Source organism: Aythya marila, assembly GCF_965140915.1.
Source record: "Aythya marila genome assembly, chromosome: 3".
NCBI lineage: Eukaryota > Metazoa > Chordata > Aves > Anseriformes > Anatidae > Aythya > Aythya marila.
Window position 1 is genome coordinate 36,675,922 of NC_139044.1, and position 18,438 is coordinate 36,694,359.

General features: G+C 39.4%; 1 protein-coding gene across 1 annotated transcript in view; it reads left to right on the forward strand.

Annotated features, from left to right (window-relative positions):
- Positions 1-18,438, forward strand: part of PLB1 (phospholipase B1) — a gene marked incomplete at its 5' end in the record, with an annotated part of 73,866 nt that overhangs the window by 11,316 nt on the left and 44,112 nt on the right. The window contains 11 exons of the mRNA XM_082758175.1: positions 5,133-5,201; positions 6,011-6,091; positions 6,909-6,975; positions 7,608-7,666; positions 8,701-8,774; positions 10,159-10,202; positions 11,017-11,125; positions 12,024-12,075; positions 14,567-14,647; positions 16,192-16,257; positions 16,956-17,056. Of these exons, the coding sequence (XP_082614301.1) occupies positions 5,133-5,201; positions 6,011-6,091; positions 6,909-6,975; positions 7,608-7,666; positions 8,701-8,774; positions 10,159-10,202; positions 11,017-11,125; positions 12,024-12,075; positions 14,567-14,647; positions 16,192-16,257; positions 16,956-17,056 (803 nt within the window). The remainder of the gene's footprint in view (positions 1-5,132; positions 5,202-6,010; positions 6,092-6,908; positions 6,976-7,607; positions 7,667-8,700; positions 8,775-10,158; positions 10,203-11,016; positions 11,126-12,023; positions 12,076-14,566; positions 14,648-16,191; positions 16,258-16,955; positions 17,057-18,438) is intronic.

Consider the following 18,438-nt stretch of genomic DNA (forward strand, 5'->3'; position numbering starts at 1 on the left):
TGGATGCAGCACTCCAAGTGGGGCCTCACAAGGACAGAGAAGAGGGGCACAATCCCCCCCTTCCCTCCACCCGCAGGCCACTCCTCTGCTGATGCAGCCTAGGATGCAGTTGGCCTTCTGGACTGCAAGCACACACTGCTGGCTCATGTCAAGCTTTTAGTCCACCAGAATCCCCATGTCCTTCTCTCAGAGCTGCTCTCAATAAGTTTTCCCCCCAGTCCGTGCTCATGTCTGGAATTGCCTTGACCCAGGTGCAGCACCTTGCATTTGGACTCACTGAACCTCATTAGGTTCACATGGACCCATCTAGCTTGTCCAGGTCCCTTTGGATGGCATCCCTTCTTTCTGTTGTATTGACTGCTCTACTCAGATTGGTGTCATCTGCAAACTTGTTGAGAACGCACTCGATCCCATTGTTTATGTCACTTTAAAAATATTAAATGTAATCATTTATCAAAGATATTAAACTAATCATTTAATGGAAATGGATTTACAAGAAAAATCCCTTTATTCAACCAGATGACATAGCTAGAAAAAATTTACAGTCACTCTAATAAAAGATACCTTTCTATGTATGTCTGACACTTCAGATAGTTAGTAGGAGACTCAGGAGTTAAAAATTGATCAGCCGTTGAAGCTTTAACCTTGAACAAATGTGCTGCATCCAGTTATCTTTTTTTGCTGTTATCTCTGACACTCCTCACACTGATGTCAAAGTTTCTATCTCAGTTCTTCTATCGTAAAGTAGATGCAATGACAAGATTCACGTTGGCTTCTTTATCGTTGTTTTGCCTTAGTCTCATGAAGTAACTAGCTTCACTAACTGAACAAGCAAAGTAGACACTGAAAGTCAGATTCCTGTAGTCTGAATTTAAAACGTTCTATTTCTGTCAGCTCTATGAGAAACTGGGTGAGTTACTTAGACTGCCAATGTCTTGGTATCCCCATCAGTGGTGGTGATATTTGCAGAGTTCGCGGTTACTACTTAAACACAATCTCTAAGACTCTAGCAAGAGGTGGCACATCTTCCACAAACATTAACTACTATAAATATTAAACCTAGACAAGACCAAACCACATGAGTTATAAATGGCCTTTTACGTCTGTTTAGTACAGTATTTTCATCATCTATGTTTTGAAATGAAAGGCTGTATTTTTTTCAACTAGTGCAGAAAATTAATACTTCTGATGAGAGAGCCCAGAGCGCTGCCAGGTTACCAGCCCATTTTGTGCCTCTCCAGCAGGAATTGTTTGTGGCCAACTGAACCAAGTTTGTCAGAATTTGAGTTTCACCCAAGAACAGCAGTAGATCAGACTGACCTATTATATTTTCCAGAGCTTATCAGTTGGAAACTGACCTCCGGGTCTGAGTAATATCCATCTCTCTTTCCAGACCATGCAATTATCTGGTTTCATGTGCTTCTAATGGTTTTCACTTTTTTTTTTTTTTTTTCTTTTCTCTAAATATCCTATAAATCTTTTATTTCTATGGCCACTTGCAGTCCAACTTTTCCGATTTCAATTTATGCAAAATGTCAGTGCTAGGTATCTTCAATATTCTTTGCAAGGAGTTACGATAATACATGTATCATCCCCATTCTGAATCAGCTATATTGCTTCCTTAAAACCTAGACACTGAAAAAAGGGGAGAGGGCCAGGATTTCTCTCCTGAAGTTTGATAATTATTGCAAATGTACTCAGTTAATCCAGCACTGGTTTCTCTTTTGTGCCCTCTCAAATTCTTACACTTAGCTAGCAGCAAATTCCTTCTGTCCCTTCAGATACGTTTTTTCTTGTCAGCTTCTGCCATCAGAAGAGCCTTCTTTCTCTGTGCTTTTTTTTTTTTTTTTTTTTTTTTTTCTGTGCACATTTCCTCATTTTCAACTACTGGCTTTATTTTTATTTCAGTGTTTTTTCCTCAGTGTGAAGTGGCCCCTATAGAGAGGGGACAATCTGGATGATCCGGAGGAAGAACAAGATGTGCCAAAGCCACATGTTGCTGTTGGTTTGAAGGAACGGTGGTGTTCTCTTAACAACGCCTTTTCCCTTTTTCTTTCCAGCTGCCTCTCTTTAATGAAATTTTCTTAGCACAGCTGGCAATTATCAGAAAGGTACTTTCCTGGTTAGGTTTCCTTAGCTGGCTGTGATGGTATTCTGCCATTTTAGAAAAGCAGATGGTATGAAAGATGCTTTCAGTGTAAAAAGCACACTGGCAAGTGTCCTCATCCAACAAGGTTCACTCTATCTGTCCTTTTCGGTAGAGCTAATAGTTTATGCTGACCGTGTAATGTTTAAAAACAAAACCAAAAAAAAGCAACTGTTGGGAACTGCTAGGAAATCAAGATCATGATTTATTGAGCAGCAAACAGTAGAATGAGGAAGTGCCTAAAAACTGCATTCAGAGTGTTTCTCTCCTCCTGCTTCTGCTGGGCTGTCCTTATATTGACGTATGCCCTTATGCTGTTTTGTGGCTTCATACCTGCCCCTTCATTGGAATGATTAACTGTTACTTGGCCAAAGGGCAAAACCTTGAAAATCTAGCAGCAATTGGCAGTAGCACTGGACTTCAGTCTAGCTGAGAAGAAGCTGAGCTGGTATGTGCTAAGGACTTGTCTTAGGCATAGCTGGGTATTTTCCTGAAACCTTCCTAGTTATCTAGGAGCAATGCAATTCAAATGCTAAGCACATCAGAGAACAGTCAGCTGAATGACATTGGGTAGTTAGGAAGGGCTGAGAGGCTGTTTGTTTATTTGACAGCTTTGATGTTTACCACAAAGAGTCTGATTAATTTTGGCAAATGCCTACAACTTTATCTGGGGAAATATGTAAGAGGGCAAAGCTCCTTTCATGTGCGTAAAGAACTTAGGCCAGAAGCTCCTGCACTTGTGTCTGGCATTCTTTTGTGTAACAGACAAGGCCACCAGAAAACATCCTGCAACCCAGAGAGAAACAAACTGAAACCAGGCAAGAACCTGAAAGGGAACAGCACCTGCATGAGGCTGTACCTGTCTCCCTTCTGCACTCAGTGGTTTACACTCACTTAGAAACCGCTGCATTTCCAGAGTACACCAGCCCCTAACCTGCTTTTATGACAGACGTGCTAGGATTCAGAGTAGGTTTTGGCTGACCACAGCACATACTTAATGCCTGACTTCCTATGATCAGGACCTCAGAACCTTGCAGCTCTCCTGCACAGAAACTGTTGGTTTTCCTTGGGAGAACAGTGTCTCAGCAATCTAGAATAAATTGCTTCCTGGAGAAATAAAGCTCTATCACCCAACAACATACAAGTGGCTAATGCTTATTTGCAATTCATTACTAGCCATGAAATACCACTTTTGTCCCATGTTCAGTAGGGTGATTCTGTCCTGGCAGAATATTTCCTTTTAAGAATGCTGTTAAACAGCTATTTTAATTTTTGTCCTATGAGGATGGGAAAGTATCAGTCCCCAGTGTATCTTCTCTCTGGGCTTCATTATTTTGCATATTTCAGGGATATACCTTATATACATCTTTCAAAAGCAAATACAAACTCTATTCTTCAAGTACTTATTTGAATGAATCTGACTTTGTAATCCTCTTCCCTAGTTTGCTGATTTTTTCAATGTTATCTTCATTGATGGAGTAACCAAAATAGAATACTACATTCCTGCCCAGAATATATCAGTGACGTCAAGCCTGTTACTGCTGCATTTTTTAATGCCTTCAGTCTGGTTTCTTATGTAGTCTGCTGCTTCTGGCAGCTGCTGCTGGTAGCGCAAGCTGAGCAGAGATTCGCTGAGGAATTTCAAACAGTGACCAACTCCTCTGGGTGTGACTGCAATTTAATTAGCTCCCAGCAAGGTGCAGGAACAGGTGAAGTGATTCTTCATGGTATTTACCACATTGTGCTGTCAGTACTGAGTTATGAATTATGGAATAGTTTTTTTATCTCTCCATCTTGTTGGAAGATAAACAAAGGCCAGCAAATGTAAATACTATCAAGCCTCTCTGCAGAGTTGGAGTGCACCTTTTGCTGTTGTGTAGTATGTGTGTAAATGTAGATAAAAGAAACAGTTCTGCAAAGTGGGATAAATTAGTAAGGCTTTAGCTGAGTGAGTTACAGCCATTACAGGAGTGATCTTTGTCATTTGAAACATTCATTCCATGTTTCTGACTATTGCCAAATGAGTTTGCAGCTTAAGGAGTACATGAAGGTAGTGTTCACAAGACAGAAGGAAAGGGTTAACGAAACACAAATGTATCACCAAATAGATTATTTTTAGTTTTCCATTTACATTAGGGATTTTGTACTTTCTCCTGAGCTAAAGCAGTGTGGACTTCAACAAGTCCTCAAGTGTATAGTCTGAATCTGAGCTGAATTTTTCTCAAAAGTTTCAATAATATCATTTTTACTTCAAAGTTTCAGTCAGTTGCTTTTCTTCCCACGCAAAAGTCCATGTGTTCCCTCTATAGATGAATATATAGTAAACTGTAGAAAGCTAAGAAAGGTTTCCCAAGCATGCCTTTCTCAAATGTTAGTGAGCATGGCTTTCACAGCCTGGGAGCAGACAAAAAATATATGGTAGTTGAGGCTTGCATGGATTGACAGGATGCTGCAAAAAGTTGTGACTTAGTAGTGGATCTGTGATAACCCACACTTTGCTTTTTCATGACCGGCCCATCTGGGAAGTAACAGTGACTTGTTAATCACAACAAGGTAAAAACTGCATTTTGTAAAAGAAGAGAATGAATCATGAATGTGGTTGGAGCTATACTTTTTCCTAGAGCATGTCCACAGTTACTGCAGTTGAGCTGATAAAAAAGCAACCCGAATGCAAGCAATCAAATGCTGTGGTATGAGATCAATGCCTACTGGCCAGCATTCCCAAGAGCAAAGTTAATGTGTGGATGGTTGCTTTAATGATGATGGAATGACAGTCTAATCATGGGAGAGACCTTGTTTTTCAATCCTAGATTTTGTAGGTATGCATACGATATGTTGCATGTAGATTAATCATAAGCAAAGCAAGCTTTTAATATGTATTAATGTAATGGAAAACATGAGGCACTAGAGCCTTTGAGTTACTGCTGCTCTCCCATCCCACCCCTGCATAGCATGAGTACAAGTCCTGTGTTCTGTCCCTTTCCAGATGGAGCCAGTTGGGCAGAAGAAGCCTTATGATTTCACAAAACTGCTTCAGATCCAGTGTCCATCTCAGGTAAAAGGATTTCCTTATTACTATGAGATTTTTATTTACTCTTTGCAGAATTTCCAAGCTTTCAAATATTGTTGTCATCTTCTGAATTTCTTAGAAACACGCACTTCCCAAAGATACTGCACTGCTGAAAATTTAACATTCCTAAAACTCCTTGACACAGAATCTTTGTTCTACTATGATGAAACTCTGAAAGCAAGAGCTCTTGACAAAGTTTAGTTAAACCACAGATAATTCAGATTAGCTGACTTTTGAATAAAAATAATAATAAATTGTGAATAACAAGTAAACCATTATCAATATTAAAAGCTATGTCAACAATAAAATTGAATCCATACATTTTTCATCCTTTGACTTTTCTGTGACTTGACTCTGTCTTTTGTCAGATTTGACTGAAACTGTCAGTAACCCAGTACTGTCTTCAAGGTCTGGACATCTCTGAGGTTCAAAGAACTGGTTTTTGAATGTTTTTGCATTTAAGCACTGACTTCAATAATTTAATAGTGATAAAACATTACTGGCATCAAAAAGCTTCACTGAACAGCAATTAAAGCATCAAAGACATTGAATTATCTGTTTTGTCTGATGTTAGGTTTGAGGCAAGAGGCAGTGCTGTGCCTAGGGCATTCCAGGGCTTAATTTTCAGGTCTAACCTGGCTTACTTCACCAGTACAATTTCATTCAAAAATAAATATTGTATAGATTTTCTTCTCATGGAAAACATATCCAGAAGAAGGTAACGTCAGCTGACTGTTTTCACTACTGTTGGTTTTAAAATAACAATAATAAAAACAATGTTCTTACTTCTGCAGGAAAATCCATACTTCTTCACGTATAGAAATAGTAATTACTCATCTACCCCAGAGACATCAAACATCAAAGAAAGATCTCAGGTACGGTAAAACTGTTTACAGCAAATGGACTAAATGTATTCCAGGGAGTGGGGCAGGTGGGTGGAATTGTGTTGGAGCCTAATTAAAAAACGTTACCTGGGAAAACTGAATAAAAAGCTCTATTTCCATGCTTGGCTAAATAGTCAGTCAGACACTTAATAGCACATTTTATCCTTGATGGGTCCTGTAGAGTATAACTCAGGGTAGAGGTCTTCAGCTGACCTATATTAAGTCTCATGTTCACTATTAAGAATGTTTTTTAAATTTTTGGATAACAATATTAAGTTCCCTGGGATAAGAAGACAACGGAAATGGGGCCCTTTAGTTTTACTGTGGAAGAAACTAGATCAGATTGTACCTACAGCACTGTCCAACAGCCTGGCCATCATGTTGTAGGACTGCGCCTCAAGAAGGCAGGCTTGTGGCCTGCTGTCAAAGGTACAGTTTAATGTGGGGATATTCTGGTGATGTTCAAGCAGACTTTCACAAAAGAATGCGAGCTCACCTAGATCAGAGTATGGACGCACAAACAGTTGCTTAGCTAAACGTAGCATGGCGCAGAGTCTGAAATAATTGGCCCTAATAGTAGACAAGAGCAGTGCTGCGCTGATGTGGCCATACAATTTGTGAACAGTCTGCGCTTGTCTGCCTTCAGAGGGTGGTTTTTGGCATGGCCAAAAAAGGAAAGGCTGAGCTGGGTAGATGTGCACAAAGTATGTGGAGGAAGGCTATTAACATAATACTCTTAGACATAAATGGTTCGTCATGACCAGAGCACGATGAGTCTGACATAAAGTCTTGCACTGTCCCTTCCTAGGAGAGAAGTTATGGAACAAATATTCCTTGTTCCAACCAGAGCCCTTCCGATACGGTTCCAGTTTCAGGTATGGTTTTATGCAATTTTATTGTAGAGTCACTTCACTTGATGGTAGAAGGGGAGCAGGAACTGTTTTTGGTTAGAAAAGGTACATTTTTTTCTTTGAAGCAGTGCGTTCTATTGACTGTGATTTAAAAATCCTCTGGAACAACACAAATAGTTGTATAGCAAGATGCAAGTTTTCCCTCAGGGACAGTGACAGCTTATGCAACTGCACTTTCCATGTGCAAGCCAAGAAGTGACAGTGGAAAAGCCAGGAAGTTGTCAGTGCAGAGAGACACATAGAATCCTGTCCCAGGTGTGTTTTGTCTTCTCTCAGAAACTGTGATGATAAAATCACAGCCCTGTGCTGGCTGTGCCTGCCTTTCAGTGGTTCCCACCGGTTAGAGGGAACTTGAGTCAGCACAGATGTAAGGCTGATACCTTACTGCTTCCCTTGTCAGTGTAGCTAATGTAAAACTAAGGTACCAAGAATTGTTTGGATGACTGTCGGTGGCATTCTGAGCCAATGTCATCATGTGTATTAAGATACTGTCTTTGTAATGCTTTACGTTCATCTTAAAGAAAAATTCTGATAACCATCACAATTTGAAGTTTTCTTTATTTCCTCCTTTCCTAATGCTGCTTTTATTTTATCAGTTCATAACTTGAGACCAGCAGATATTCAGGTGATTGCTGCCCTGGGAGATTCACTCACAGTAAGTAAAGATCATTGGATAACCAGCATTAAAACAAGCAATGAAAGAGCACTTCTGAATTTTAATCCAAGAGAGAATGCATATAATTATGCCCTATTGGGCCAAGCAGTCTTTGCATACCCTTTTCCATACTTCACCTTGACTGAATGGCAATCAGACCATGGGTCAAATGTGTGCATGGTTCCCATTTAAAGTACACAAGAGTGCTGAACAAGAAAGAACTGTGAGATTAGATTGTACAGCAGCAAAAACACCTTACTAGATTGGACTTGTAACATGCATTTCCTTATTGACTCTACACAGCTCTCAAGGTGTTGGCCTTCAAAACCATTAGTAAGCAGTGTAAATAGAAAGAAAAAAAACTTCAGCAAATGTGTATATGTATGATAATACCAAAGTCTATAAAACCATGTCCTCCTACACTGACTAAATATTTGAGTAAAATTATGGTAGATCATGAGGTGCAATAAGTAACTTATATAAAGAATCTTTTAGCATCGTTCCTAGAACTACATGAAAGGTTTACTCCTAGACTGACGGTGATTCTCCAATCAGTGATAACAGCTTCATTGTGCAGATCGTAATTCATGCTGCTTATTTCTGTAATAATTGCTACATTAAACTCTTGTAATCCCTTTTCCTGGGGAAACTGGGAGAAGGAAGACAAAATCATTGTACCAAGTTTTAATTTTAAATGACAAACATTACAAAAAATTATTCATTCAAGACCACTGCTGTCTTATTTATTCCTTATGCAAATTTAGAGTTATATGAACACTTTGAACACACTCAATCAACTTTGCCTCACTTCTTCTAATCAAAAATTTGATAGAGGAGGGTAATTCACTGGAGCAGAGTTGAAATGCCCTCAGCCCTTGATTCTCTTGAGAACAAAGATCTGTTATATTTTGGAAAGATGATGTAGCTTGACTCATTAACATCCTCTTTAATTACTTTCACTAGGATCAGTCAAAGAACTAGTTACTGTAGCATTTCTTATTTTCTAAAGGTGAACTCCACTTCTCTGCTTCTAGGCAGGTAATGGGGCAGCATCCAATCCCCATGATGTTCTGGATGTCCTGACTCAGTACCGAGGTCTTTCTTGGAGGTGAGTCCCAAGAATTCCCATCAATGGGAGAGAACCCCTTTTCTTAAAGTTTTGGTATGTATACTTGATTTTAGGTAACCAATGGAGACTAGTGAAGAGCAAATTTGACTACAGTTTTACATGGAGACAGATGGTTGTGTTTTTATTCATGTTAAATACAATATTCAAACTAGTAGCTACCTAGAGTACGACATAGTCTGGCTGGCATAAGCCTGTATACATAGATGAAATGGGGTCCTCATCAAGATGGCCCCTTTCTCCTCTCATCATTGCAACAATTGCAAAGAGGGCTTCTGGAGCTCATTGCACCACTTAGGCATTCTGTGTTTGTCCCTGCTATTTCTACTGTTTGTCTGCTCTTCCCCATTACAGCCCATGTGACCTGTTTGTCTCGGTTAAAATCAATGGTCTACAAAAAGGCAGAATGTGATCTTTTTCCTGCTTCTATTTCATGCATAGTCTCTATTTCCTTGACCCTTTCCCAATATTGCTTACATCACTCAGAACAGCTTATCATTAGTCCAGAATCTTACATATTACTTTAATATGTATGCAGCACTTTAATAGACAGGTCCAAAAGCTATTCTGAAGAAAGGTAATCATGTTCACTTACTAATTTGCAAGCATAAGACTTAACACCAAGCCTGTCAGGCTGATTTTCTGCTCATTGTTTCTTACTCGTTTGAGAAACTGCAGCTCTATAGAGGTTTGAAGAGGTACTAGAACACCTCAAAATATTCTGTTCCAAATTAAAGGAGTACTAGAGATGAGTTGTAAGTACAACTTTTAAGATTTTGATCAATAATATTCTACTGATGTTTTTGGAAAAAGAGTACAAGCTTCCCCTATAGTATAAGGAAGGCTAAAGAGTACAGAAGATGGTGATTTTTACTGCTCTAGCAGTACTCTTCCAGCAAGTGAGATTGGGTTGGGGAGTTGGGAGGTAGGAAAAGTATTGAGTGTATTTATCTCTCTGAAATATCTACTTCTAGAACTTGTTTTTATGGATACAAAGGGTTTGTTAAGTAGAAATGGAAGTAATAAATATTTTAATAGGGACAACAATAGCTAAGTGGTAGCTTTTTAAAATTCTTATTTCTGTCAGCAATGTTTTAACATATGCCACAAGATGCGAAGACTGAAAGGGCAGTTAGTGTACGGGGATATTAATATAATTATGATTATGGCAGTCTCTAATTTGCAACCCTTTTGGTATGCACACAAAGAGCTTGCTTTGACTTAATACAAACAACCACCAGAGAACGTGCTGTGTACATCTATAGAAAACTCATAAGGGGGAGCTCTCCTACTTAGTCCACTACCTTAAGAAGTCCATCATATTTTGGAACATTTTTTTCTTTTTTTTTTTTTTTTTTTTTTACAGTGTTGGAGGAAATGAAAACATAAGCACGGTCACAACACTAGCAAGTAAGTGCTTTTTTTCTGTAAACCTGATAAATATCTAGAGTTGTTTATTAAAGCACATGTTAAAATAAAAAGGAAAAGCGGTGAAGACAGACTTTACAATTTGTAACATGGCAGAATGGATCACTTTGTATTCAATGTCCAGCGCTGAGCAGAAGTTGTGTAACAGCCAGACTGTAATTTGTTGTGCATGACTTAACCGTGTATTTTGTAATTCCCAGGGGTTCAGTTGTTTCTGTATTCTGTTGATTATAATTCTGTCTAAAATGTATTGGGAATAGATGAATCAAACAGTCTGTAAGGCTGCTTTGCAATCCACGATCTGCAGCGGGATCTAGGTCTTTAGGGTTAACGCATCCAGGGAGATCAGGCTAAAGGATTTGATTCCTACCCACCTCTAGTTAATGTAATGGCTCCTGCCTGAGCATACTCAGACTCGGTTACACAACAAAAATGTATAGCTAGCCCATGTGATCGTATTAGGTCATGATGCATGGAGGTGTTCAAGGCCAGGCTGGGTGGGGCTTTGGGCAACCTGGTCTGGTGGGAGGTGTCTCTGCCCATGGCAGGGGGTTGGAATTAGATGGTCTTTAAAGTCCCTTCCAACCCAAACCACTCCATGATTCTATGATATCTGAATGCTTGAAATTCAGAAATCTGAAGGCAAGGTTATATTTACGCATTTACTATGCTTTGAGGTTTTTTGGTAGGTATCTCTTAAAGTATTTAAATGCTCTTTTACTAAGATCTAATCTTTATAACCCCACTTGTTACCTGCTAAGTAAGCAACATTTCAGGGTGCTTTCTTTTTCTGCAGATATTCTTCGTGAGTTCAACCCATCCCTGATTGGTTATTCTACTGGCACTGGAAGGGAGACTACGGAAAATGCTGCGCTCAACCAAGCAGTGGCAGGGGATAAGTCAGAGTAAGAGGAAAACTCTTATTTTTAACAGAAAATAAAACTCACTTTTAACTTAAAAAAATAAATAAATAAAAGGTGCAAACTATGGAGTTTGACAAGAGTGCAGATAAAACTGATTGGCAAACCCAAATGTAATTCTTGAGCCCATCACTAGTAGGAAGGCTGAGAAATGTGATGGAGGCTTTAAAGTTTTTCTTATCTCCATCAAGTAAATCATCAGCAAAGGCAAAGCTTCTGAAATATTTTCAACCAAGAAGCCCAAAGCACTTTACAGGCACCAATCAGAAAGCTTCATATCCCTGTTGTGAATATTCCCATTTTATAAGAGGTATATTCAAACCCTCTTGTTGGTAGGACCACAGTTTCATGTAGAGAAACCAAAAGAAAATTATGGATTGCTTATGAGTAGTCTGTGGCAGAGCTGGGAATTAACTAGAGACCACTATGCTCAGTCTTCAGTGAAATTCATATAATTTTTTTTTCCACTTGGGAACGCTTCTTATAAAACATGCATCAGTGGCTTGAGGCCATGTAATAACATCGACACACGCATGGATACTTCAGTGATGTGTGTATTAATAGCATCTGTCTGATGCTGGGAAGGAGCACAGTGCATTTGTTTTGAGGTACTGCAGTTATTTTCTATACAGTTTATAAAAGTGTAACTATGCAGCATTTGCAAAGAGGTCAAGTGCCTCTTGTATGCTGTTTTCTCACTTTTTTTTTTTCCACATCACTGTCTCAAAATATAGCCTTTTTGAGTAATCATACCTCTCATCCTGCATATAATAAAAAAAGGAGTTTCCCAGTTTTTTCCTTTTTTTAGTTAGGGATGTCAATTCATTGACTTTCCTCCTTACCTTGATATCTATACAGAATTAATTTTCTTATTAATTTTTAGGGATGTTCCTGCACAGGTTAGAAGACTGGTGGATCGAATGAAGAATGATACTGTGAGTTTAACACGTCATTGATATCTTTAGAAGAATTAAATTATGTGGCATCATTTGTTTCTAACAGCACAACAGACCAACAGCAGACGCCAGACATAAAGCTATGTGTACAACAGTGTACAGAGTAGCATTCCTTGGTGCCAAGTGTGAGTCAGTACAAAATCAGCTATAGTTTTGTCTTAACTGAATTTGTACCAGCACGTGTTAGGACTGCTGTGGTTTAACCCTGCAGGTGGCCTGACACCACGCAGCTGTTTGCTCACTGCCCCCATTTGTGGTGGGACTGGGGAATTAAAAGTGCAATAACTTGTGGGTTGAGATAAGGATAGCTTAATTAGAAGGGGCTAAGAAAAAGGGGGAGGGGAGAGCAGAAAACACTACAACAAGAAGAATAAACAAAGTGAGTGCACAATGCGATTCTCACCACCCACTGACTCATGACCAGCCAGGCTGTGAAAAATTACAGTCCCCCCCAGCCAACTAACTCCCCCAGGTCTTATCTCTGAGCACAACTCCACGTGGTGTGGGACATCCCTTTGGTTGGCTGGGGCCAGCTGTCCTGGCTGTGTCCCCTCCCAGCTCCTGGTGCACCCCCAGCCTGCCGGCTGGCAGGGCAGCACGAGGAGCAGAAAAGTCCTCGACTCTGTGTAGTATCAGCTTTATTCTCATTCTAAATATATTAAACACAGCGCCACACCAGCTACTAGGAAGAAAGTTAATGAGAAACCTATCCTGGTTTTAGCTAGGATAAAGCTATCGAACCCAGATAATTGTAATCTCCCTATCATTTCTACCACAAGTGGCTGGTAATTTCAGTGTAGTTGCCTCCCCTTGAACCTACAACACCCTGCAATATGACAGAACTTTTTCTCTGATAGGATTTTGCCATGATGCTATTAATTATCTTGTAAGAACACATTTTTGCCAGCCAAGAAGATACATGCTGGATGTTGAGGGCAACCTCTACAAATGGCAAATCATATGGAGTGAACATGTGGAAAGACTTATTTTCCTTTAAAAACTATTTAGTCCCTTTTCTGAGTTGGTAACCAGCTGACTTTTGCCTTACCACATTTGTTGTTAGAAATTATTTGATTAATGGTCTATAAGACACGTATTAGGCTGAGGATTACTTGCATATTTTTCACATAACTACTGCTTTGAATGTTTGCTATTAGTATTTTGACAAATTTGCTATGCAATCAGTGACCTAGGTTACGTGATATTATTTTGGTTTTCCAATTGTGCATTTGGAAAGCAGCCAACAAGCCTTCAAGATAACTGTGTGTACTTGTCTAGTATAAATATTCTGGTGAATACATATTGGTAAAAATATTTACATATACCTTCCTTTTTGTGCACTTGTAAACAACAATTCACTCAGGCTATATCTGAAATGAGATTAAAAGGGGTAGCAGCTAACAATGAAGTGTTTGGATAGTTTTCATTCAAACCAGTATTTGTTGAGGCCTCTAAGCAGTACTCTGTCATATTTATTGGCTTAGAAACATCACACAAAAGAAATGAATGAAAAAAAAACTTTTATTTAATGAATTAACTAGAAAGAATGTTCACGTTAGTGATAACACATCTTTGATTTAAGAGCTCTTTTTTTTTTTTTTTTTTTCTCTTTTTAAAACAACTGTATAGCTCAGGAGGAAATTATTCCCCTCATTCTTTTAATTTGGATAAGTACATTTTGAGACCAAACTACTGAACAGTGTGTTTATCAGCTGGGAGATGTTGCCTTCTGCCTTTGAAGATAGGCACTTTTAAAACCACTTGAGGCTGATGTACTATTGTTGCTTTTCTTAGTGGTGTTTTGCACTGAAAAGTGGCAAGGTATCAAGAACAACATCAGCTACATGGTACTAATAATATCTAAACCCTTCCTCAAAGCTAAGAAGGTGTATGCTTACTGTAGCATAATTACCTTGCATTGGTTATTGCTTTGCAAAATGCTTTCAGAGAATAAATACTTTTTTTTTTTTTTTTAACCAGTGTTGCTAAATAGTCAATAATGCCCGTCTATTCTATGTAGTTTCTCTCACAGCAAGACTGAAATATGTTGCCCTTCAGGGTTTTCCAGCAGTATAACTGCATTATTTATGACACAGTAAAACACATACTATCATTTTTGCAATGAAGACGTATTCCCAGAGCTGCAGGAGGAGTCAGTCGGTGCGTACACAAGATATTACTAAAAAAAAAAAAAAAAAAGGTAAAAAGTATATAGGTGGAATTTTTTAAGCACTATTTTTCAGAAGCCAGTAATTTTGGATAGTATTACTGATATTATAAACCTTATTTAGATCATAGTAGTTTGTACATCAAGCCATGACTACAAATTCATTTTGTTGTGAAGCAACAGAGAAGTACAAGTCCCCTGAGGTCTCCTGAGAAATGTTAAATTTGTGTTTATTCTGTTGCTCAGCCTTTATTATTATGTTTTTTTCCTCGTAACTTTCATTCGGTCTTTTTTTGTGCATAGAGAATAAATTTGCAGACTGACTGGAAGCTTGTAACACTCTTCATAGGAGGAAATGACCTATGCAAATTCTGCGAGGATCCAGTAAGTCACTCACTGCCTGCAGTGCGATCTTGGCCAGCCTGGGCATTGGGTCTGTGTGCGCTGCACTGGGTGAGAGGGCACTCAGTGGGGTAAGCACCTGAGAATGAATAAGGCAGGTCTCATTTCTGCAGCTCTGCTAATTAGCTGTGTTGAGACCTTTAGATTGTTCACCCTAATGTTATGATGAAAATAGAGATAGCTCTAGAACACCTGTAAGTTACATAATTGTGGCTGCTTTCTTTTGCTGTCAAGTAAGATAACTTTCTGCTGTCTAATCACTTTACCACCCGTAGATAAAAGATACGGTCAAGGTTTTTCCTTTTTCCTTTGCCTTGTGCACAGTCATACAAGCATCTCACTTAGTGCTCTCTTACCAGCTTCAGTGCCATGGGAATGGTTTTACCCACAGCTTGTGCTGATGCAATTATATATAGTACAACACAGTATAAGATATATACGCATACTATATGTAACCTTTGATCTATATGATTATAGAGGAGGTGAAAGACTGGCAGACTTCTCAGATAGTGATGAAATGTTATTGTCTTATCTATTAATTTCAGATCAGAAAAACAACAAAGAAGCACAATAAAATGGTTATAAAACAGTGAAAGGGCAATTTACCCGTTATTACTTTCTGCTCCTGACCCAGAAACAAAGTGGTGTTTGCACACAAGGGTGGGTGGCTGGAAGATAGGTCAGTATCTGAAGATCAGGATGATTCTTCATGTATGTTGCATAGCCACAGATTGTGCCAACCATAATGCTTGTGGTGAACTTTGACTTAGAGACTGAATAAGGGAGCTGAGCTGTCCAGTTTTGTAGAGGAGGCCAGTGGGGCTCACAGGGAACTTCTGCTTGAAATAAAATCAAGGAGGATTAAGGCTTAAAATGAGAAAGAAATAAATGTTTCTAATGAGGAAGTTTATCTGACTCTGGAATAGTTCCACGAGTGAAGAAGTAGAAGTCAGATGGAGACAGTTGAATTAGATGAGTCAAACCACTCAAACTGAACAGTGAGACTGATGCTAAGAAGCAAGTATGTAAAGTGTTTTAATTCCTAGAGAACTACAAAGTTTCTCTGGTACATTTTACTGTGTAGTACACAGCAGTGCCAGTTATTATTTGTAGGAGGTAAGCAGTACACGTGACGCATGTTGCTAATATTCCATACAGCAGAAATAATATTCCTTTTACAAAAAAATGATCTCTTCCAATGATGGTCCCCATTAATGAGGTGTTGGCCATGTTTTTAAGAGTGGCCTAAACCAGCATGGGGTGGAGGATGCTGTAATGACTGATAATGCCCCCTGAATTTGAATCTCCCTCACTGCTATTCTGTGGCTGCAAGATGTTTTCTTGGGAGTAAGGCAGCTGTGACAGGAAAGGAGAAAAGCAGAGACAGAGTAGTTCTACATAAGACTCTGTTACTCTTGACCCAAGAATTAGAAATGTGATCACTGCTGTGAGAGACTCCAGACAATCAGTTGAATCTGCCTGAGTAAACCGATTGACAATGAAATTTAACCCTCTTATTTCAACAGATACGCTATTCTCCTGAAAACTACACCTATAATATTCAAACAGCTTTGGACATGCTTCACAGAGAGGTAAAACAAACTCTTCGAGTATGTGGGAGTGGGGATTGTGACCTGTTTGTAATGTATTCCCTGGTTATTGATTGAGAACTTAGTTCCTTGCACAGAAATTGTTGCATATATATAAAAACAAAACAAAAAATAAATAAAATAAAATCCTTGTGAGAGCCAGAGAGGGCCGGAGAAATATTTTACAGAATGAATAAGGATGTGCTGAGTTCTAGCTGATACGCTGCAGATAATATAAAAAGTATAACGAATCTGAACAAACATAATATTAAATGAGTCGAAAGTGCTTTGCTCATACGTTATAATCATAATCTGTGATTCTATGATTATTTTGCAAATAAATATACCTGTGGTCATGAAAAGAGGTTCTGATGCTGCAGATGAGGGTGAGGTTGATGGTGAGACTAGTCAGAGTTAGCAGCTCTCTGAGCCACACTGAAATCTGTCACAACTTGTTTAGACCTTTTCAAAATCATCATTCTCGAGTGACCAGGCGTCAGTATTTAAAATAAAAATAGACAATGCAGGTAGGGGCTGTAATTTGGTATTGTCCATGAGGGGATTAATTATTGAGAAGGAACTTTGCACACCTCTGTTATAAATAATGCAGGCTGCCAGCCGAGGTCTGCTGTGGCTGTGTAAGGGCAGAGGTGGCACTCTGCTCCAGACGTCGGCTATGGGTTTGCTTATTCTCTCGGCAGGTTCCACGGACGTTTGTGAACCTGGTGACAGTGCTTTCCATAACAAGCCTGCGCGAGTTGTACGCAGAGAAAAATGTCAGCTGCCCAAGGATTCTTATGAGGTTTGAAGATGATTTATTTTACAGCTCTCACTGTTGCTCACAGAGGGCTGGAAGGTCACCGTGGGAAACTTTCTTAAAGGGAAAAATGTTCTACTATTTTGTCTGTATATGCACATGTACCTAGACATTAATTTCAACCCGGCATTTAGGAATACCTCCACCTTTCACTGTTTGCATTTGAGCCCCACTGTATCCACTTTTTATGGAGCTGCCATTTTAATGGTTTATGCTGCAAGGGAGTTCAAGCCTGAGCAGAAAACTCAGCTGTGCAGTCTGTGGGGAAAATACAGAAAAAAAAGAGTAGGATAGTATGTTGTTTGTTTAAGTTGCTTACATTAATCTAGTTTTATCTGCAGAATTACCTCTATACAATCTTAAAACTCTCTTCTTGCTTCTGTAGTTTCTGATCTCTGTAATCTCGTTGCTGGTTACTAGTTTCTCTGCTGATTAGTCTCTAAAGCAGGTGTCTGGGTTGTTTAGTCACACCACCTGTTGCTTTTTGGATGAATAATCCTCCCAGGTCAGTGTCAATCTGTCATTGCAGTGGCAGGTCTGGGCCGTAGTGACCTTGTGGTGACTCAGGCAGGGTCTGGCATGTTCCCCTAGGCTTGTTCCTGGCAGGGCTTGCTTGATGTCAGAAAAGCAAGAAATGGCTGCTTTTCCAGACAGACATGCAGAACAGCTTTGTCCTGTGAGTGCAGGCAGCCATTGCTCCTCTTGCTGCTTGTGTCAAGGAGTTTGTGCCAGCTATCAGGCAGCAGGGAGTGCAAGAGCTAGCCTGGGGGGCAGAACCACAGGAGGACTACAGGGCCTCCTGTACCTAGCTGCTTCACTAAAACATCTGCTTCGAATTCATCCTCCTGGACCCCATCCTTCACAAGGGAATATGTAGCTGCTTGATACGGCTGGTAAAACCACCTTCTTTCAGGTGTCAAAACAAGGAGAAACATACTTGCACCCCCCTTGGCATGATTTAAGGACTCCATGGTGAAATCAGTTTAAAAAAAAAAAAAAAAAAAAAAAGGTTTTTAAATTTAGAGCACAGGTGCTTCTGCATCCAGTCACAGTTTCTTTTTAACAAAGGTTATGGGGTAGAGTGCGTAGATCTCGATATCCTAATCATTGGGCAAGGATAGTTAGTGGAGCTCTTAAGATTAGATTATCTCAGGGTACTTATAACCTTATCCCATCATTTCAAGCGCCATGCTGAATTTAATAGCTGGCTGACAGCAAGCCAGGTTTACAGGGAACTAAGAAGACCCTGTGTAGAATACCAAATGCCACGTTACCCATTTGAAGAAAAAACAAAAGGAGACTTTTGACTTTGAAAGCTTCTCTTTCCTGAGAGCCACGAATAACTGAAAAAGAGACTACATGTCCAA